At 43.9% G+C, this 14,711-nt stretch overlaps 1 protein-coding gene across 5 annotated transcripts in view; it reads left to right on the top strand.

Moving 5' to 3' along the window:
- ZNF462 (zinc finger protein 462) overlaps window positions 1-14,711 on the top strand; it is a 152,519-nt gene that overhangs the window by 53,123 nt on the left and 84,685 nt on the right. For 4 of the 5 annotated variants that reach the window (XM_033237891.1, XM_033237890.1, XM_033237892.1 and 1 more), the window contains exons 2-3: window positions 7,568-7,817; window positions 8,348-13,980. In XM_033237891.1, coding sequence (XP_033093782.1) covers window positions 7,598-7,817; window positions 8,348-13,980 — 5,853 coding nt within the window. In that variant the 5' untranslated portion in view covers window positions 7,568-7,597. The remainder of the gene's footprint in view (window positions 1-7,567; window positions 7,818-8,347; window positions 13,981-14,711) is intronic. The other variant, XM_033237894.1, reaches the window with a different exon arrangement.

The following is a 14,711-nucleotide window of genomic DNA, read 5'->3' as shown; positions in this document are numbered from 1 at the left end:
CTGTTTGCCTTTTCAGAAAGTAGGCAGTTTAGGACTTTATCCTCACAGGGTAGCTATATTAGAAACCATGGTTTGGAGAAAGACACACAGACAGACAGATTCAAGTGCCAGGCTTAGGTAATCAGTTTTGTCTGCTATAAGAAAATAGACTGGAAGGGTTATTACATCAGGGGCTGCCACTGATGGAGGCAGGCTCAGAATCATTCTCATCTAAAGGAAGTGAATTGTTTGAATTTTTTGAGCAAATGATGAGCACACAAAAGTGAGCAAGTCTCGGGGAGATTAGATTGAGATTTTCCCCAGATAAAAGAAGTTATTTCAGCAAAACTTCCTCACACCCTCCACAAGTCAATGGCCATATATCATTTTTTTTCTTTGCCTAGTAATAGAAAACAAGGTAAGTTGTTAAAAATGGTTTCTGGATTCATTCACTGAATCTGTAGAATTGAGACTTGGTATGTTTAGCTGAATCTTTGGTATGTTTAGCTGAATCTTGTGAGCCAGGAACACTTGGGGCCATGAAGACACACCCAAGGCCCAAGGTCAGTCAGGCTGACCAGCCCCCAGGGAAAGTTCTCAATTCACATCTTGGTCTTTCGTGATGTGGAAGATGACTTTTACTGCAGCTTCTGCTTACTCTGCGTCTTAATCAGTTCTGTAATGAAGACCCAGCAGCATATCTGCAACTTCCCTTTAATTTTACAATTTTTATAATGAGAGTTCTTGTGTGAAAAGTGTTGGTAGAAACCCAGGCAGCATTCTGAAGAGTCGATAAAGCAACACCATGATTTTCTGTCTCTGCTGTTTGGGTGAGGTTTAGCTCTGGAGGGAAGAAATCAGTTATCTCTTGTTCTAAGTACAAGGGCAAGAACAGCTGCAGTTTCCAAGGAACTTCCTGGTGAACCCATGACATTTCAGAGAATTCCTCAATACTTATTATTGCTCACTTACTCATTCTTAGGACACCAAGAATGGGTTCCCATCATTTGAAAGGACATGATGAGCTGGAATCTCATTTATCATGGTTGCATTTTGAGAATTTCAGTGAGGGGGAGGCATCTTCATTTTGTTTTGTTTTGTTTCTAAACCACATCTCAAGAAAGTTGTAAAGACGCTTCTCAGAATTAGAATTATCCAGTGAACTGCAAGTTCCCCTTTACAGACAATGAAGTCTAAAGCTACTGAGATATCAGCCTGCTTCCTCCCTTTCTTTTCTTGTCCCTTCTCTCCTTTTATCTCCTTATTCAAATCACACGCTTCCTTTTCTAAGGACAGGAGAGCTGGCAGACTGCCTATTGGCCTGTTGGCCTCAATTAGCCTTATATCATTACAAAGGAATGCATGAATTCTCCAGAAGGTATGTAGTATCTCTTTCTGTATGAGACACTCACTACCTGCTTTCATAACAAGTCACTCGGTCAGAATCACTTCTTATTTACATATCCAACATTTTTAGCCACTTGGATTACATCCCTAGATGCTCATTTCATTTTAATGATGATCCCAAAGGTATCTATTAAGAAATAGTACTCCAGCATACTCTGTAGTACTTGAAAACTTTGTGCAGGAGAGCGAACCTAAAATAAAAAGTAACCTGAAGGCTAGCATCCTTGGCCAGTAGGTGACTGGGTTATTAATCTGCAAATTGCCTGTTTCAGACTTTGTGCTTATGTACAAGGTCCCACAGATGGACCAGGCCAACTGTATACAACAGAGGCCACATGCATTGGCAGGACTTGGTCTCATGGTATTTCCCTGCTACTATTTAAATTCAGTCTCATATTGGAGGTTACATATGTGATTGCAAATTAATCCTTTCTCTTCTGAAAATTTGGTTTTGAAGAACAGCTGTGTCTCCCTTCTGAATTCCTTAATTATTTATCCTCCTTGATATGTTAAACCTTTCATTAGTGTGGTGGATTGCCAAGAGTACACAGAACTGCTTAGATCATGTAGCAAACAGTATACACATTTGATAGGACATTTGAAGACCACATTGTGAGCCAGGATCTATAACAGTACCAAATGCTATGGGATTGTTGGAGGTAGCTTGTTGTTGGAAGTTGCTTGTTGGTTTATTTTGCTGGTTTATTATTTATTTTATTTTATTTTTTTGAGACGGAGTCTCACTATGCCACCCAGGCTGGAGTGCAGTGGCATGATCTTGGCTCACTGCAACCTTCATCTCCTGGGTTCAAGCAGTTCTCTGCCTCAGCCTCCCAAGTAGCTGGGATTACAGACGCCCGCCACCACACCCGGCTAATTTTTTTTTTATTTTTAGAAGAGACAGGGTTTCACCATCTTGGCAAGACTGGTCTTGAACTCCTGACCTCGTGATCTACCCGCCTTGGCCTCCCAAAGTGCTGGGATTACAGGTGTGAGCCACTGTGCCTGGCCTGCTGGTTTATTTTTTTACACTGTAACATGGAGATAGTACCTATGTCATTTGTATTTATTCAGAAAATAACTGATTCTGCCCCACTCTTGTTAAATTTGAAGGGCATATGCCCATATATGAGTTAAAATTAAATCAAGAAAATTAATTACATATATATGTATGTAATTAATTATATATATATAATTATGTGTGTGTGTGTGTGTATATATATTTGGACATTCTGTATTTGCATTTGTAGTTTTGATTCCATAACTACTGTTCCTGAAAGAGATTTCACCTCAACTTTTCAGTTCATTACTCTTTGGAAAGATGCTTTAAATGATTATTAAATTATTAGAACTTTCACTTCAGCCTTAACAAGTGTAAATGATTAGTAGTGATATAGAACTCCCCTTGTTGCTAAGAATAGCAACCCAACATTTACAAGTTTACTAGTGCCTTTTTTAAAAAAGAAATAATTTTTCATCTTAAGGTCCTGGGGCTTGCAATTAAAAATATTAACTTCCCAATACACGTCACAACTCTTTGACTTCAGCATATCAACAGTTTCTGATCTGCAAATATATTTTTTAGAATGATCTTTAGTTTCTTGATTTTTCTGTTTTTCTAGCTGAACTATTCCAGAATTTATGTATTCTATTACCTGTCCTTGGATAATTGGTTTTTCCATTCATAAGAAAGAAAACTAAGAAAAGTTCAAACAACAGGTGCTAATGAGAGCCTTTTATTAGAATTATGATTGAGGAGAACTGGGAAGTTTAGTGTCTTATAAATGAAACTAGGTTTCTGGAGTGGACAGAGGAAAAGCACCTTATGGTGTTTCTGGTTCTATTTCTCAAAGGCTTTGAAGGTTATAATTAGTTGCTACTGAATCACATGGCTGTGGTGCTTCACAGCTTTATTTCTGGGCTGCAGTCCTTCAGTCAGAGAACAGGTTAGATCCAGGCAAGGCCTATGCCTTTTAATTTGATCACTTCCTGAAGACAGCTGGGATTTTGACTTGAGGACCACATTTATGCTCCTGGGCCCTCAAACTAAAGAGCAGTGTTTGCCAAGCTGACCTGGACCAAGTGATGGTGGCGGGCCTGAAGAATGCTACACAGTGTCAACACCTGCCCGCTCCAGTTACGTCTGAGCAGTGAGTTGGAAGGATGAATGACGAAGCTGTGGTTTGTCTCCTTCCTCCTTCACAAGAAGGAAAACTGAGGCATAATGGATCCCTGGAATTCTGAGCACAGAAAGTAGGTGGGCAGGTGATATAAATTAAAATTGGTGTTCTTAAGATTGAAAATGAGCAGGCTTTGTCCATAATTTACTTTTCCTCATTTCTGTATATATGTTTCAAATCTTTGACATCATCTCTGGTTGTTCTTTATATCTTCAAGAATTTGTCGAACATAAACAATTGGATTTTGGGTTTCCCCGTCAAAACCCCACATTTTGAAATCCTCAAACTATAAATACAAACTGAACAAATCAGCAACGAGTAAGTAGTACTAAAGGCAGTGACTAATTAGGATAGTCTAGGGGTTTCATGTTAGGAGCACCAGTCACATTAGGTGCCAGTTACTATAGAATGAAATCTGTGTTCACCTTGCAGGGATCATGATGGGTGGTGTTTAAAGTCTAGGCATCTGAGGCCTATTTGACCTTGAAGGACCTGGACATATATCTGGGGTAGAGACAGAGTGCTTGTTCGATTTGCAGATTCATCTCAAGACCTTTTGAAATAGACTCTTTTTAGTTAGTTGAGAAACTTCCTCTTTTACTTTTGATTTTGCTGATTTTGGTGAGAAAAAATATTGCTAATTTCATCATCATAGTATTATTAAATGAAGTAAGTAGATATGAGATCAAAGCTTTTAACTTAAAATCATAATTTTATAACAGATCAGTGACTAGGTTAGCCTCTTAGGGTTGCTGCTCTTCGGGATTGATGAAATAGATATGCAGAGCTTATTTCTTGCCTTTTTTTTTTTCTCGGTTGTGGTTTCTTAGAGGATTACCATCTGCTGCAAAAACATGAATGGGTCATCCTCATGTCCATTGTGTTTTTGTCTCTGTCCTTCCCTACTCCCTTCTCCTCCACTTGCTGTCACTTTTTGCACATGTGCCCATGTACCATCTCATAAACATATCAAGTTTCTATCTCTTTGATTGGGCCATGCCAGCAACTTCTGTTTTCTTCTTCTGTCAGCGTCTTCAGGAGAAATGTGTACACAAAGGCAAGATGGCTTTCAAAGTAGGCTACATCCTCCTTTCAGTACTTGGTGCAGACATGAAATTGAAGGCCATTCAGCTCTACCTGATGCTGGTTCTCTCAGTGGCCTGGAGATTAACCTCTTCTAAGGCTCTGAGCTATTTTTGAGGCAGAGGCTGCAACAACATGAAAGCTAGAACCCATTAGGAAATCACTTTCATCATCTCTTCTTTTTCCAAATCAGTGGCTCTTTTTCTGATCTCATAACCCTTTAATCTCCTTTGTAGCAGAACAAGGAGACTGTTAGTTTATGTTTGTGTTCAGTGAAGTTAGCATCCTTGATAATAGCTTCAGAAGACACCAAGATATTAGAGAACTACATAGAGATGAATTTCATCTCTAGGTGAATGACTTAATGCCGAAGGTGCCCTGCTTTCCTTCTGCAGAGCCGTAACTTTTGTTGATGTTGTGCAAGTCAGGCTTAAACTTTCCAAAAGACACACAGCAGAAAGCCTTTTGTTGCATTATTTCTAAAGGCTTGAAGTTTTGAAGGGAAGAGATTTTGTTTTCCTCTCTGCTACACAATGGAGCTTTCAGAGAACCTCCTTTAAAAGGAATAGCTACAGCCTTTGTGTTGAAGGGTGTGTCTGTTGGCAGGGTCTGCTGATGCAGACAGACTGGCTGGTGATTAACAAAGGTCATTAGACTTTGGAATCTGGCAAGCAGAGTCGGATGGTATGTCTTCTGTGTGTGGAAGGACGACTTCCAAGAAGTCAAGGCATTCTGGAGGTCCCCCTGCTGCACCCCTAAATCCTGGTGTAGAACAGGATCCGGCCCAGGGTCATCCTTCTCTGACCAGGGCTCTGCTGGGACTAACAAACCAGCATATCAATCATGGAATAAAAGAACCTTTGGAGATCTTGGTGAATGACATTTGAGGAGGAGAAAGGTGCTGCTTTTTGAAGAGAAATGAAAACAGTTAATTCTTTGTTGGGAAGAGAAGAGCATAGGAGGAGCCCAGCCTGCTCTTCTAGCATTCATTTCTGATTGTTAGCCTAGCAGAATCCAGGAGAAGCCATGTTGTGCACGGAGGAGAAGCTCTGAGCTAAAATGGCTGCCCCTAAAGCTCAGAGGACTAGGGCAGCTTAGTGAGTCTTAGAGCTTCAGTGACGCAGGAGCTCATATCTCTTGAAAGTGTGATAAACACATTCAGCAGAGCTGTGGCTTGTTTGGCTGAGATGAAAAGACTAAGCTTGGGGGATGGGGAGTGCACACTGGATGATCTGCTTTTTTCTGTGAAGTGTTCTAAATGCAGGAGTTGTCTGCACCATGGAAAAATTTGTTTTCAGGTCTAATGGACTGTGCGAAAGGAGAAGTGGGGTGGGGCCTCAGTGACTGCTGTAATTTGATCCAGAGCTGATAGCAACCTCTTCCACACAATTTGGGTTGTTGCTTAGACATAAAAGCTTGTGTATCTGGAATATTGAGACTTAGCTGAAAAGAGTCTGGTGCACAGTTCAATGTTTATTGAAAAAGGATAAATTGCTGGGTGAAAGAAGAGGAGGTAAATATCTGTGGCTCACTCTGCAAGCTCAGTCTGTCCAGAACTGGACTTGCCAGAAGTTATTTCAGGAGGAGCATTCTTTGATAGAAAATCCTTGTGTGATGGCTCCTTTCACTACATTAATATGTTATTACTGGACCTTTTTTTTCCTGCAGAAATAATTTATCTTTTACAGTAAAAGTATAGAGTATTACATCATAAAATACATTGGCTACAGCGTTAGTTCTTGGACATCTGGTTCTAGATTACAATGACTCAGTAGAGTTTGTGATGATATTAATGAAGTAACTTACTCATTAAGACAATAACAGGGTATCTCAACTTAAAATATACATTAAGATAGGAAGGACTTCACCTTTGTAATACATTTTTGACTTCTTGATGGTGGGACTCTCCATTGAGTTAGTGTGTAGCTTTCTGTATATTTCAGTCACACAGTAAATAGCAGAATGAAGGTAGCTGGGCAAGTTTTGATTTATTCCATGGTAGGTTCACAGCTTTTTGCATCCAGGTATGCACTTCATGGTTGTAAAGGAAAGAAGTGGAAAAAGATAAAAGTCAGGACTTAGAAGCCCTTCTTCAAAAATGCAAGTTTCTGTTGTCTTCATGCAAATCGAGGTGCCAAGGTGCAACTTTAAACAGAAACTGGATTGTCATCCAAAGTTGGTTGTTTGAAAACCTCGTGAGAAATATTTTATGACCTAATTAGATTGAAGAAGCTGTTAGGTTATAATTGGTAGGTAATAAAAGAGCAAATAGTCATTTAGCTCATGGAAAAAAAAAAAAAACCCCACAACTAAACTATTTGGAGAAGGGAGGAAATAGAGGTGTACCCCAATATCAGCAAAGTTATTAAAATAAGAAAAGCTACAATAAAAATGCTCTACCTCCACTCCAAAGATTTAAATACTATTTCACTATTTGGTGACAAGACACCAAGGTAATAATAACTAAATAAACAGCTAATGAAGATTGAAATTTTCCCTTTCTTCTGTGTGGACATCCTCTTCTTTTGAGATGGCTCCAATTTAAAAAGAAAATGAGTCCAAGGCAGAACCAAAGCCAACATTAAGTTACCAAGAAATTTGGATTCAGTGGAGAAGCTCAGAAACTTCTGAAACTTTTGAAGTACTAAACGTTTCCTTGACAAATGGCATTGGAAGACAGACATATCATGCTAGAAAATGTTTATCTGGTGTTTTTCCTTCTTTGAAATTATGAGGTCAAGGACATCATCTCCATTATGTCTGATTGCCTCTCTTTAGCCAATGTTCCAATTGGCAAAGCCCAATAAGAAATCTACTGATACTGGAATTTTCTCCCATTAATGGATATATAGCCCCATCAGCTCGAGGTATGCGATTAGTGCATTCCTTAAGATGTTTTGTTCTGACTTCTGCCACAGGTTCCTAATGTGAGAGGGTAGACCCAGATCATGGAGGTGCTTCAGTGTGATGGCTGTGATTTCAGAGCCCCGTCTTATGAAGATCTCAAGGCACACATTCAGGATGTCCACACGGCATTTCTGCAGCCAACTGATGTTGCTGAGGACAATGTGAATGAGCCACGATGCGGGTCCATGAATGCCAGTAATCAGACAGAGGTGGAGTTTTCTTCTATAAAGGATGAATTTGCCATTGCAGAAGATTTATCAGGTAAATCTATACTAAACTTGGCATAGCCAATGTATTTTAATTGCTCTTGTTTCCTTTTAGCCTGTAGCCATGGTTCTTAATATATGTGGCTTTTGCAGAATTCCTTGTGCTTTGCTAGCCATTTTTGTGGTTTGGGCATCATGTATCTCTTCTTGAGTATCTTAGGTTGTTATCCTTTCAAAAGCTTCCTCATATATCCTACCTTTTAATTTGGAGAACAAGGTAGTAGCTTGGAAAGTTCTAGAAAAAGTAGTACAATTTATGAAACTTGTATTTTTATAGCCGTGTGGCGCATTTATGGAGATGAGGAGAATACCTAAAGCTGTACCCTGCATCTTTATCCATGAGAAGGTGCAGTACGGGTATCTTCATTGATGCTTTGTCAATACTCTTCAAGGCCTCATCTTGAGACTTCAGGCCTTTTGCATGTGATGTTTAGTAATGAAGAATAATTGGAATGATACTGATTTGCATGATTAGATATCTTAATTGTCTTTTGCTTTGTCACTTTCCTTATGCTTTTTCTTTAGGTCAAAATGCAACTGCATTGGGGACCGGAGGTTACTATGGCCACAGTCCAGGATATTATGGTCATCATATTGCCGCTAATCCCAAACCAACAAGCAAGTTTTTTCAATGCAAGTTCTGCGTACGCTACTTCAGGTCAAAAAACCTCCTCATAGAACACACTAGAAAGGTCCATGGAGCTCAAGCTGAAGGGAGTTCGTCAGGACCCCCTGTCCCGGGATCCTTAAATTATAATATCATGATGCACGAGGGATTTGGAAAGGTCTTCTCTTGCCAGTTTTGCACATACAAGTCACCAAGAAGGGCAAGAATAATTAAGCATCAGAAGATGTATCACAAAAACAATTTGAAGGAGACCACTGCTCCCCCACCTGCTCCTGCTCCAATGCCAGACCCTGTGGTTCCGCCCATATCCCTGCAGGACCCCTGCAAGGAACTGCCAGCAGAGGTTGTGGAGCGCAGCATCTTAGAGTCTATGGTCAAGCCTTTGACCAAATCTCGAGGCAACTTTTGTTGTGAGTGGTGCAGCTACCAGACCCCCCGCCGAGAACGCTGGTGTGACCACATGATGAAGAAACACCGCAGTATGGTCAAGATCCTTTCCAGTCTCAGACAGCAACAAGAAGGAACTAATCTACCTGATGTGCCGAACAAGAGTGCCCCCAGCCCCACTTCCAACTCCACCTATCTGACCATGAATGCTGCAAGCCGGGAGATACCCAATACTACCGTCTCCAACTTCAGGGGCTCCATGGGCAACTCCATCATGAGACCCAATTCTTCTTCAGCTTCCAAGTTTTCACCCATGTCTTACCCTCAGATGAAGCCGAAGTCACCTCACAATTCTGGTCTAGTTAACTTGGCAGAGAGATCCCGTTATGGAATGACTGACATGACCAATTCTTCTGCTGACCTGGAAACTAATAGCATGCTAAATGACTCTAGTTCTGATGAAGAGTTCAATGAAATAGACAGTGAGAATGGTTTAAGTGCTATGGATCACCAGACATCAGGCCTGTCTGCAGAGCAGCTGATGGGCTCAGATGGCAACAAATTATTGGAGACCAAGGGGATTCCATTTAGAAGATTCATGAATAGGTTCCAGTGCCCCTTTTGTCCTTTCCTCACCATGCATCGACGTAGCATCTCTCGTCACATAGAAAACATCCACTTATCTGGAAAGACAGCTGTCTACAAATGTGACGAATGTCCGTTTACTTGCAAGAGCTCGTTGAAACTTGGGGCTCACAAACAGTGTCACACGGGTACAACGTCAGATTGGGATGCTGTGAATTCCCAGAGTGAAAGCATTTCATCCTCACTGAATGAAGGTGTGGTGTCTTATGAGAGCTCAAGCATCAATGGTAGAAAGTCAGGAGTCATGTTGGATCCCTTGCAGCAGCAACAGCCACCGCAACCACCACCACCGCCGCCACCACCACCACCATCACAACCACAGCCACTGCAGCAGCCACAGCCACCACAGCTGCAGCCACCACATCAGGTGCCATCCCAGCCACAAACACAGCCACCACCAACACAGCAGCCACAGCCACCCACACAAGCCGCACCTCTGCACCCATACAAATGCACCATGTGTAATTACTCCACCACAACTCTGAAAGGGCTAAGAGTCCATCAGCAGCATAAACATTCATTCTGTGACAACTTGCCAAAATTCGAGGGGCAGCCCTCAAGCCTACCATTGGAAAATGAGACAGACAGCCACCCCTCTTCCAGCAACACTGTGAAGAAAAGTCAGACCTCAATTCTTGGGTTGTCCTCCAAGAACAATTTTGTAGCTAAGGCCTCTAGGAAGCTCGCCAATGACTTTCCTCTAGATTTGTCACCCGTGAAGAAGAGAACCAGGATTGATGAGATAGCAAGCAACCTTCAGAGCAAAATTAACCAAACCAAACAGCAGGAAGATGCAGTGATCAATGTTGAGGATGATGAAGAGGAAGAGGAAGACAACGAAGTCGAGATAGAGGTTGAGTTGGACAGGGAGGAAGAGCCGACAGAACCCATCATAGAGGTTCCTACTTCCTTTTCTGCCCAACAGATATGGGCAAGAGATACCAGTGAGCCCCAGAAGGAGCCCAACTTCAGAAACATCACCCATGATTACAATGCCACCAATGGGGCTGAGATTGAGCTCACCCTTTCTGAAGATGAAGAGGATTATTACGGCTCCTCAACAAACTTGAAAGATCACCAAGTTTCCAATACTGCTCTGCTGAATACCCAAACTCCCATCTATGGGACCGAGCACAATAATGAAAACACAGACTTTGGTGACTCTGGAAGGCTTTACTATTGTAAACACTGTGACTTTAACAACAAATCTGCCCGGAGTGTTAGCACCCACTACCAACGAATGCACCCGTACATTAAATTCAGCTTTAGGTACATCTTGGACCCCAACGATCACAGCGCAGTGTACAGGTGCCTGGAATGCTACATTGATTACACCAACTTCGAAGATCTCCAGCAGCATTATGGTGAACACCACCCAGAAGCCATGAATGTACTCAACTTCGATCACTCGGACCTGATCTACCGGTGTCGGTTTTGTTCATACACGAGCCCGAATGTTAGAAGCCTGATGCCACATTACCAAAGAATGCATCCCACGGTGAAGATCAACAACGCGATGATATTTTCAAGCTATGTCGTGGAGCAGCAGGAAGGGCTGAATACAGAATCCCAGACCCTGAGGGAGATTCTGAATTCAGCTCCCAAGAACATGGCGACTTCCACGCCTGTGGCTCGTGGTGGTGGTTTGCCAACTACGTTCAACAAAAACACTCCTTCCAAGACCTTTACTCCTGAATGTGAAAATCAGAAGGACCCTTTGGTCAACACTGTTGTTGTTTATGATTGTGATGTTTGTTCGTTTGCAAGCCCCAACATGCATTCTGTCTTGGTTCATTATCAGAAGAAACACCCCGAAGAAAAGGCTTCCTACTTTAGGATCCAGAAAACTATGCGAATGGTGTCTGTGGACAGGGGCTCTGCCCTTTCTCAATTATCATTTGAGGTGGGTGCTCCAATGTCTCCCAAAATGTCCAACATGGGTTCCCCACCCCCCCCACAACCCCCGCCACCAGACCTCAGTACTGAGCTTTACTACTGCAAACACTGTTCCTACAGCAATCGGTCAGTTGTGGGAGTGCTTGTCCACTACCAGAAAAGACACCCAGAAATAAAGGTTACTGCCAAATATATCAGACAGGCTCCTCCCACAGCTGCAATGATGAGAGGGGTCGAAGGGCCCCAAGGCTCCCCCCGGCCACCCGCCCCCATGCAACAGCTGAACCGAAGCAGTTCTGAGAGAGATGGCCCTCCTGTGGAGAATGAGATGTTCTTTTGCCAGCACTGTGATTATGGGAACCGGACGGTCAAAGGGGTACTCATTCATTATCAGAAGAAGCACCGGGACTTCAAGGCCAACGCAGATGTGATCCGGCAGCATACAGCCACCATTCGAAGCCTCTGCGACCGAAATCAGAAGAAGCCTGCCAGCTGCGTGCTTGTCTCCACCTCTAACCTGGAGCGGGACAAAACGAAACTCCGAGCACTCAAATGTAGGCAGTGCTCATATACCTCCCCCTACTTCTATGCACTGAGGAAGCATATCAAGAAAGACCACCCCGCCCTGAAAGCCACAGTCACGTCCATCATGCGATGGGCATTTCTAGATGGCTTGATAGAAGCTGGCTACCACTGCGAATGGTGCATTTACTCCCATACGGAGCCCAATGGTTTGCTCCTGCATTACCAACGGAGGCATCCAGAACACTATGTTGATTACACTTACATGGCTACTAAACTGTGGGCTGGGCCAGACCCATCCCCTCCCTCTCTCACAATGCCAGCCGAAGCCAAAACCTACAGATGCAGGGACTGTGTTTTTGAAGCTGTCTCCATCTGGGACATCACTAATCACTACCAAGCGTTCCACCCCTGGGCCATGAATGGTGATGAGTCAGTGCTGCTGGACATCATCAAGGAGAAAGATGCTGTGGAGAAGCCCATTCTTTCATCCGAAGAGTTGGCAGGCCCTGTGAATTGTGAAAACAGTATACCCACCCCTCTCCCGGAGCAGGAAGCTGAATGTCCAGAGGATGCAAGACTGTCCCCTGAGAAAAGCCTGCAGCTAGCTTCAGCCAACCCCGCCATATCCTCCACCCCATACCAGTGCACGGTATGCCAATCTGAGTATAACAACTTGCACGGTCTTCTCACCCATTATGGGAAGAAGCACCCTGGCATGAAAGTGAAGGCTGCTGACTTTGCCCAGGACATTGACATCAACCCAGGTGCCGTCTACAAATGCAGGCATTGCCCATACATCAACACCCGTATCCATGGCGTCCTGACCCACTACCAGAAGCGACATCCGTCCATCAAGGTGACCGCTGAGGACTTTGTGCACGACGTAGAGCAGTCTGCTGACATATCCCAGAACGACGTGGAGGAGACAAGCAGGATCTTCAAGCAAGGGTATGGCGCCTACCGGTGCAAACTGTGTCCGTACACGCACGGCACTTTGGAGAAACTGAAAATCCACTACGAGAAGTATCACAATCAGCCTGAATTTGATGTCTTTTCCCAGTCGCCCCCGAAGCTGCCAGTCCCCCTTGAGCCCGAGATGACCACTGAAGTGAGCCCCTCCCAAATCTCTATCACTGAGGAGGAGGTGGGAGAGGAGCCCGTGTCCACTTCTCACTTCTCTACCTCCCACCTGGTCTCCCACACTGTGTTCCGGTGCCAGCTCTGCAAGTACTTCTGCTCCACGAGGAAGGGGATCGCCAGGCACTACCGCATCAAGCACAATAATGTCCGAGCCCAGCCGGAAGGCAAGAACAACCTCTTCAAGTGTGCCCTGTGTGCCTACACCAACCCCATCCGCAAAGGTCTGGCAGCCCACTACCAGAAGCGCCACGACATTGATGCATATTACACTCACTGCCTGGCAGCCTCCAGGACCATCAGCGACAAGCCCAACAAAGTGATCATCCCATCCCCGCCCAAGGACGACTCCCCTCAGCTGAGCGAGGAACTCCGGCGGGCAGTGGAGAAGAAAAAGTGCTCCTTGTGCTCTTTCCAGTCGTTCAGCAAGAAGGGCATTGTGTCGCATTACATGAAACGCCACCCAGGGGTGTTCCCAAAGAAGCAGCACGCCAGCAAGTTGGGGGGCTACTTCACGGCCGTCTATGCAGATGAGCATGAGAAGCCCACGCTGATGGAAGAAGAGGAGAGAAGCAGCTTTGAGAAAGCCGAGGTGGAGGGTGAAGCTCAGGAAATCGAGTGGCTCCCGTTCCGCTGCATCAAATGCTTCAAGCTGTCCTTTAGCACTGCAGAGCTGCTGTGCATGCATTACACTGACCACCACAGTCGGGACCTAAAGAGGGACTTCATCATTCTGGGCAACGGCCCCCGCTTACAGAACTCCACCTACCAGTGTAAGCACTGTGATAGCAAACTGCAAAGCACAGCCGAGCTGACCTCACACTTGAACATTCACAATGAGGAATTCCAGAAGCGTGCCAAACGTCAGGAGAGGAGGAAACAGCTTTTGAGCAAGCAGAAATATGCAGATGGTGCTTTTGCAGATTTCAAACAAGAGAGGGTAAGGATATGTTTTGATTTCCCTTCCCCCAGGAGGCCTCTCATCACTGGTGCCCACATGCACTTCTTCGTTGCCAGCCAAACTGCTGCAGGCTTCCTAGTGACTTAGCTTGCCAGAGAGCTCAATAAGTCAATTAAACATTTCGAGCTTGATTATCTCCCATTCTGTGCTCATCCCTCTCCTTGGTCCCGTTCCCCTCCCTCCGTCCCTTTGACTCCTCCCATGGCTCCCCAGGGGAGGTTTGGGGTGGTTTCTATGTATGTCTTTCTGCCAAGTAGCTTTATCTGAAGCCTAGTTTTACAACAACGCTCGCTCTTTCCTAAGGCAGTGTGGGCTGTCTCTTGGTACCATTAGCACTTCTCAGCCATGTCTTGGTCTTCAGTGTTTGCTACACGAACCTAACGTCTCCAGGAGTAGATTTTATTTTATCAAGAAGTTCATTAATGGCGCAACTATGCAACGTTTCACCTGCCTAGTTGAAACTGGTTTGAAAACCAGATAACTTAGTGGCAGTGACAATGAGCTTCTGCACAGAAATCTTCTCTACTCACAAGCCGTAACGTATTTGGGTTCCAAAGACTTTGCATAGTAGGCAGCGTGCCATGATGCTGACAAATTTGTTATATAAAAATACTCGCCTATATCTCCCTTGGTTTTTAACCTGATAATCGGCTTTAAAATAAAATATGTTAATAAACTGCAAGAATAAATTCCGACAATTGAGGGAGGCC

This window comes from Trachypithecus francoisi, unplaced genomic scaffold, assembly GCF_009764315.1.
Source record: "Trachypithecus francoisi isolate TF-2019V2 unplaced genomic scaffold, Tfra_2.0 Lachesis_group16, whole genome shotgun sequence".
Lineage (NCBI taxonomy): Eukaryota > Metazoa > Chordata > Mammalia > Primates > Cercopithecidae > Trachypithecus > Trachypithecus francoisi.
Note: the sequence above shows the minus strand (reverse complement) of the source record. Positions and strands in the feature narration are given on the sequence as shown.